The sequence below is a fragment of the Stigmatopora nigra genome, chromosome 1 (assembly GCF_051989575.1).
Source record: "Stigmatopora nigra isolate UIUO_SnigA chromosome 1, RoL_Snig_1.1, whole genome shotgun sequence".
NCBI lineage: Eukaryota > Metazoa > Chordata > Actinopteri > Syngnathiformes > Syngnathidae > Stigmatopora > Stigmatopora nigra.
In genome coordinates, this window is record NC_135508.1 from 11,935,409 (window position 1) to 11,943,186 (window position 7,778).

Below are 7,778 nucleotides of genomic sequence, written 5' to 3' on the forward strand. Positions count from 1 at the left end.
AATTTGAAGGAATAAAAAAAATACACTCTCACTTCCCCATTTGCTATGCCGTATGGTATGAAATATAATACTAAAGCGACTTTAAAAATACCATGCCACTGTAAAGTCACCTTGTCTGGCAGCCAAATCACGCTGCTATTAATCACAAATGGTTCACTTTACCGCCCACTTTCTACTAGGCAGTGTCGTACCTTGTTCTCGTATTTCACTATCAGTGATACACAACATGGGCTGTAAAAGATGAAAGGTAATAAATCAACTGACCTCTGGAGCAAGACATCAGATTAGGACCTGTCACACACTATGGGCCGCCTGGATTTACTGTCAGGCCTCTTTGGCAATGGGAAAGACATTGCATTGCTTGGCTGGTCTTGAGGCGCAAACAAGAAATACAAATCTTCTATGTCACCTAATGCAATTAAAGGCATACTGCAAGTTATATGTACAATGAGTGAGATTGTAATGGAGTCACAATTCAGACTTTAAACCCTCAAGGATCAAAGTGGTCCTTCATTTTCAAGATTTTTCAGGAGACTATAATCATGTACATACCATTGTCTCACTTTTTTAAAATGTACATTTGGGTTTTGTGGCACCCTCTGCAGGCAGCAACGGCCATGAGTTCATGTTCCTGTTAAAAGGACACGAGGACCTGAGGCAGGATGAGAGAGTTATGCAGTTATTTGGCCTAGTCAACACGTTGCTGGCAAATGACCCTGCGTCATTGCGCAAGAACCTCAGGTAATCTCACTTCTGTGTATTCTTGCATCAGATTTGAATACTGACAGTGATTGAATTGATTACATCTATTCCACCTATTAGCATCCAGCGCTACGCAGTGATCCCCTTGTCTACAAATTCTGGGCTGATTGGCTGGGTTCCTCACTGTGACACCCTGCATGCCCTCATTAGAGACTACAGAGAAAAGAAAAAAATACTGCTCAACATTGAACATCGCATCATGCTGAGGGTATGAAACCATACAAATTGCATTTCCTCAAAACTGGACACAAGCATGTCCATCAAGATGTTTGAAGGAGTTAAAAATTAGTTGACCTTTGCATGATACTTTTTCAGACTCGTGCCCTCATTGTTGATTTTCTTGTTATGATTAAATGTAGACAAATTTGACCTTCGCAACAAATGACCGATTTAATTTTCTTAATGTGCCCTTGTAGACTACGCTCCTAACAAACCAAGAGCCTATTATTGAAAGGATGATAGTGGCCACAGTGAAAAAAAACATTAAGCATAAGGATGGAGATAGAGATGGTTAAGATTTCTTTTGTCTCAATTTCCTGCATCTCCTGAACACACACTCTGTTAAATCAAAGACCAACATTGAAGTGCAAGCACATCAACCGTATTTAATTCTTTAAATTAATTCAAGGCAATTGTATACTTTAATTAAGCAAACATGGCTTTCACTCCTTCTACACCATCTGTAGTTGTAAAGTGACAGTTTCTAAATAACACGTTAACAGTTAGGCATCACATTTCAAATAGATTTATCAAAACACCTGATGTTATATACATTCATTTGTTCTCTGATGAACACACTTCTTTTGTAAATGAAGATGCATCTGGGCTCCGTAATTGCTTTATGCTAATTAATAGCACACGCACCAGACGTGCCCAATTAGACAATGTAAATCAAGCAAACCAAGGCTACAATATAAATTATGATTGTTTTAAGGTCATTTAGAAAATACACAGAAGGGTCCCTTGTGATTGTACAACAAGTGCAATTGTTATCAAATAATACACGGGTATCCAAACTATTCCTGGGAGGGCTGCAATGGCTACAGCTTTTCAATCCAACAGCACCACTGTCTTTCAAGTGTAATCAGTTGATTGCAATCAGGTCCTGCTTGTAACAGCCAACATTGGAAAAATAAATCTGCACCCACACCCGCAATCGAATACCATTTTGAAACCCCGATACACTTACAGAGCACTAAATTAAATACATTTTGAGGTAGAAAATGAGGACTTCCTGGTGGTTTTGAGGAGTGTACTCTCTAGACCCATTATCCTTATTTGACCCATTCAGACAATCCTGTTACGGGTTGCCTAATGAACCATTCAAATCCATCGAAGTCTATAAATTCTGACCTGGAACATTACCTCCACTCATGTCTTCCCTCACTACATTTATTAACCTTCTAATATGTAGTTTTTCCTTGAGTCTTCCTCATCTTTTTTTTCTGCCAGTGTACTTACTTCCTTGTCTTACATGGCCGACCTATAACAAGCCTGCTTTCTGTAATGTTGTCCCCAAATCATCTAACCTTGGTTGTCTTTTCCTGTTGTGCTCATTTTTAATCCTATACAGCCTGGTCAACTCTGTCCCATTTATTTCCACAATGTCCTGGTGTGCTTCTTGTTTTTAATTTGTGGTTTTGTTTAGTAGTATAGTAATAACAAAAGTCTTTATAATTTATGTACGTGGCTAAGCATAATTTACAATGATATCATGTTTTTACTGCTGTGTTTCTGCTCTATAGAGTACGTCTAATATGACATTTATGTTCAAGATGTAGTTTGTGCTTCATGGATGCATATGCTTTATTTATTAAGGACGATATTTGATTTATTCTTCATGTTTTGTTCTTGAATGATGCTCGAATTAATCTTGTTGGGATTTTTTGATATGTTGCATTGTCTTCTATTCCCTTTGATGGTGCACCTGCTTTACAGGAATCCACACTAAATATTCATGCGAAGGGATGCTTTTCTTCCAGATGGCGCCTGACTATGACCACCTGACACTGATGGAGAAAGTGGAGGTGTTTGAGCATGCTGTCAACAACACAGCCGGAGATGACCTGGCTAAGCTCTTATGGCTAAAAAGCCCCAGTTCTGAGGTGAATGTTTTTTTTCTTTTTCTACCACAGGCTTTCAACCTCATGATTTAGTGTTAAAATATCAAGAACATTTATCAAATGAAACAATCTTAAATTTTATACAAGTGTAAAATAAATTTAAAAAAAGAGATTAGAGAGAGAAAATGGATATATATTTATTGTCCTTATTTTAATTAAACGTTTTTCTTCTTCAGGTGTGGTTTGACAGGAGGACAAATTACACCCGATCTCTGGCTGTGATGTCGATGGTCGGCTACATCCTGGGGCTTGGCGACAGGTCATCTCGTCAATAATCTTAAAACTGAGATTACATGATATTTGTTTCATCGTTATTGATGAAGGGATTATACTTATGTTCTCCGCAGGCATCCTTCTAATTTGATGTTGGATCGATTAAGTGGAAAGATCCTCCACATTGACTTTGGGGATTGTTTTGAGGTAAGAGAAAAGGATTATTTTCGACAAGAATACATCAAATGATTATTTGGCCAAGGATTAAACAGGATTACATCATTGACCAGGTTGCCATGACTCGAGAAAAATTCCCGGAAAAGATCCCATTCAGATTGACAAGAATGCTGACCAATGCTATGGAGGTATTTGGCACTACTGTTTGTGGTAATACCAATATTGAGCATATTTTCACCAATGCTGGATTCAACCAGAATTAATTTCAGGCAAAAACTGCAGTTATACAAGGTGTGTTGTAGGCACTAGTTAAACCTGTGCTTGTCTGTTTACAAGGTGACTGGCTTGGACGGTAACTATCGTATCACGTGCCACACAGTGATGGAAGTACTTAGGGAGCACAGGGACAGTGTTATGGCTGTGCTGGAAGCCTTTGTCTACGACCCACTGCTCAACTGGAGACTAATGGACAGTAAGGAAACATTCGGCACCAGTTCAAGTGCTCCTCTGTGTTTTAAGAAAACATTTTCAGCACATACTGATACAGGCCAAATCTTTGTTAATATTTTTTATACCTCGTCATTGTTTTCTTTGGCTGTTGCCCCTCTAGTCTGAAAAATACAGTAAATTTATTTAAGTATGGAAATCACTCATTTCTTTTGATAAGGGAGAACATAAACATAAAATGACGCTGTATGTGAAAACTGATATATACGGAAGAGAATGAGGGCCACTGAGGAATTATTTTCAGAATTATGACTTTTTTTAACAATATGTGAACACCTCTTCCCAACCAATTCTTCTTCTGTAGATAGACTAGGAACAGGGTTATAACTGATCTCTCGAGGAAGTTATAGTTTTAAAGATGTCTCGGGGAAGTTATAGTGATGCTTTTCCACAATCTCCCAGCTCAGATTTAAGAAAAAAAACAGATGGTTAAGCAGTAGCAAACAAAAATAATCATTCGTCAGAGACAAAGTACTGTAGAACTAATTAGACATTCACGTACACTTTGATCTTTTCAACATATGGTTGCGTTACTGTAAACAAGGCCCTTCATTAAAACTTTGGTAATCTAAGTATTGGAGAACTGAATAGGACAAAAAAAGAAAAGTTTTTAAAATTATCATTTAAAAACTGACCTTTAGTTCTTGTTTTTTCATTTAAAATGTTTCTGCTAGAACAGATGTAGAATTGCTATCTATGAAGATGTGGTGGGAAAAGAGAATATTCTCTTCTTTTGAAAAGAAAAAAAACTGAAGTGGAAATATCTTTGGATTTCACACACAGAAAACTTTACTGCATTTAAGAAAAAAAGCACAGATATTGTCGTCATTTCTAACAAACTTGACCTTTTTTTGCCCCCATCAATGCTAGCTAATACAAAAGGAAACAAGCGCTCACGCACCAGAACAGACTCGTACACAGCGGGTCAGTCAGTGGGTGAGTAGTCGTTTTGTTTGATGTTTTTGTTAGAGTGCTCCCCATTGACAATGTTCTGCCCCCTGACACAGAAGCCCTTGAGGGAATAGAAATGGGTGAGACTACACACAAGAAACCAGGGACCACAGTGCCTGAATCCATTCACTCTTTTAGTAAGTTGTCTTTTTACATTTTATTTAGTATGTTTGCTGTGCTCTAGTTTTCACTTTTGAAGGAGCAAACTTCTGCCTACTGCCCAATTTAATACACTGTGATCGACTTCCTATTGTCTGGAATTTTCCTCTCAGCAGCCGTTTGTTTGTGTGTTTCAGTTGGAGATGGCTTGGTGCAACCTGAAGCCCTCAACAAGAAAGCCATTCAAATTATCAACAGAGTACGAGATAAGCTTACAGGTAATTTCTGCAGCCTTCATACAGTCATTATTACCTTCTACATGGTAAATATAACATTTAGACTTGTTTCTTCTGGTCACAATGGCACTTCATGTTATAGTTTCCACCAATGAAGATTGATGTTGGTAGTGGGGGTAATATTAAGGCCATCCGATAAAGATGTGGGATCCTCTTTCAGCATAATCATTTATCATTTATGTCTTCAAGTTGTATCTGTCAATTAAAGAGGCTGTCATCTGTGCCTACAATGAATAATATGCTCCATAGGAGTGTGTTTATGTCCACATTTTAAATTTAATGTTTTTTCTAAATAATTTTGCTTCCAAATGAACACGGATGCACCAACTATAATAGTAGAGGTTGGTCAACATAAAATCATTATTTGCGTAAGACAATAGGAGCAGAAACAAATCAACCACAAACTCTGTTCCCTCCACAGATCTTAATGCTTTATTCAGATTTTTAGATATGAGCCTCCAAGTGTGCCTTTTAGTACATACCATCCGAAACCAATGGCGAGTTTTTGTTTCCTCCAGGTCGAGACTTTTCTCATGACGAGACTCTGGATGTGCCAACACAAGTGGAACTACTAATAAAGCAGGCCACTTCCCATGAGAACTTATGCCAATGCTACATTGGATGGTTAGTACAAATGTTTGATAGTACGCCAGGTCTCTGTTTTGTTATTGTTTATCGATAAACACTATTAGCAGCATTATTGTCATGACTTATCAATCATTGTATAACTGACTTTTGTATGACATTTTTATCATGTTATTTCTCTCATTTCTAGGTGTCCATTTTGGTGAAGAGTCACTTTTGGAAACCATTTTTTAACTTCCACTCTTAACGTCTTGTTTTTGGGACTATTCTGTTTCATGCCTCCTGCCACTTCCCATCCCGCCACTAAAATTGCTGGGCTAAAAATTTGATTTAATACTTTCTTTAGACAGCAAGTGAGCCCTTTTTTCTGACCCATTGCATTATGACATGCAGCATTTTAATCTACAAGATTACAAAATATACTTCGTAATATTTGGTAGCACGTGAAATGGACACAGCCCCTCTTCTCACATATGCAATCAAATATTATAGTATTATAATCCAATTATAATCCTGGTAACCCTTTTCACTAAGGCTAATCTGGGATAAAAACAAATCTACTTTAATGTGTTATCGGTTCTTCTATAGTTTCACAACAGTTGTTTTGCACTGAAACTAATTCTATCATTGCAGCCAAGTAATTGTCCAATTGAAATCTTTGTTGAGGTGGTCGCTTAATAGATCATTGATTGATTTTCAGGAACCAAGATCTTCTTGGTTTTATTTTGCAGGCACCCAATCGGCATATTTTTAAAAAGCAAAAGATAATATTCCATGTCCCCTCTGTGGAACATTTTAATTGTAATTATTGAATTGTCATGATTGTGAAGTTAACCTATTACAAGAAAGACATTTTTACCATTCTTACCTTAAGCATATGGCAGCTAGCCAGTCAGTATGAGAAACAAACATCATAGTCTTTATTTTCACTCGGTCCTGCTCCCAAGAGAGTAGGCCAATTTTGATTTTTGAGATTCTGTGAAATGATTTTTACACAACAAATTTTGCTGTCTTTCTTTTTTTTCCTCCATTTGTGGAGGATTGTGATCTGTTTCCATGGCTTGTTTTGGGCGGCTAACAAGCAACGTTCTATCCTAATTTCTGTCGACTTAATGCGTGCCCCCCGGCAACAATATAACTCCTACCTAAGAGTTTTCTCCTGTGGCAATGTTCGCAGCCAGTATGCATGCTGGATGTTTCATAGGGGGGACCCGGCTACCAGGTTTTGTTGACAAGTACTGGTGTAATATGGCGACATTTTACTAACTTAAACTCAAGATGTAATCAATGTCGAGGCATGAATTAAGTCTAAAATCATGATGACACAATGTACAGGCTTTGTGTGCTATTAAATGTGTATAGACACACTTTGTCCTTGTTTTCATTTGGTGTGTGTGTGTGTGTGTGTGTGTGCTTAGATGGAGCAACAACAAAAATAACATTTGCACATTTTAGCGCTCGGGCAGATTTACTGTCTATCCTTCCTCTTGTTTTCTTTTATTACCCACAGAGGGCACTCTGACTCCTAATAAGATCACCAGTCTTCTACCTTCTCTGGCAATTGAGGATGTGGTTATCAGGCAAATTTAAGAGAAGTAATGTTCGTTGGTAAGCTTAGTAGTCGTATTTCCAATTTGTTGTTGAACATTTGGCACAGAAATGAGTTTAGATTACCTAACAGCAGCAGTGTGTTATTTGTTCATTGTTATTCCTGCCCTACCCCTGATGTTCTCCTTTTGAAGGTTAATTACTTATAGATAGTTAGGGATTACAGATAAACAAAAAGCAGCCCATTGATCCCTTCCCTCACCTTTGCAATGTCACACTCTTTACACATTGGGACATAGTCCTGGTGATTATCTCTTCCCATCGATCCATTCCTCCTCTGTTTCCTCTCATTATTCCTTTCACTCCTATCTCACTCTTTTCCCCTACTTCTGCCAAACCTCATTAGTGAAAATGGGTCTTTTCATATGCCGGGTGCCACCATTTCACTTGCTCTTTTTCTGTTGTCTAATTTGTGTTTTGTTAGCACCCGCAACCGAGCCCGTCGAGGGCCAGTTGA

At 37.9% G+C, this 7,778-nt stretch overlaps 1 protein-coding gene across 2 annotated transcripts in view; it reads left to right on the top strand.

Moving 5' to 3' along the window:
- Window positions 1–7,081, top strand: part of mtor (mechanistic target of rapamycin kinase) — a 52,285-nt gene extending 45,204 nt beyond the window's left edge. For both annotated transcript variants that reach the window (XM_077715935.1, XM_077715946.1), the window contains exons 47-58: window positions 606–741; window positions 823–970; window positions 2,745–2,867; window positions 3,062–3,144; window positions 3,233–3,305; window positions 3,389–3,463; window positions 3,612–3,747; window positions 4,653–4,718; window positions 4,790–4,870; window positions 5,030–5,110; window positions 5,647–5,752; window positions 5,904–7,081. In XM_077715935.1, the coding sequence (XP_077572061.1) occupies window positions 606–741; window positions 823–970; window positions 2,745–2,867; window positions 3,062–3,144; window positions 3,233–3,305; window positions 3,389–3,463; window positions 3,612–3,747; window positions 4,653–4,718; window positions 4,790–4,870; window positions 5,030–5,110; window positions 5,647–5,752; window positions 5,904–5,919 (1,124 nt within the window). In that variant the 3' untranslated portion in view covers window positions 5,920–7,081. The remainder of the gene's footprint in view (window positions 1–605; window positions 742–822; window positions 971–2,744; window positions 2,868–3,061; window positions 3,145–3,232; window positions 3,306–3,388; window positions 3,464–3,611; window positions 3,748–4,652; window positions 4,719–4,789; window positions 4,871–5,029; window positions 5,111–5,646; window positions 5,753–5,903) is intronic.
- Window positions 7,082–7,778: the final 697 nt, after the last annotated feature.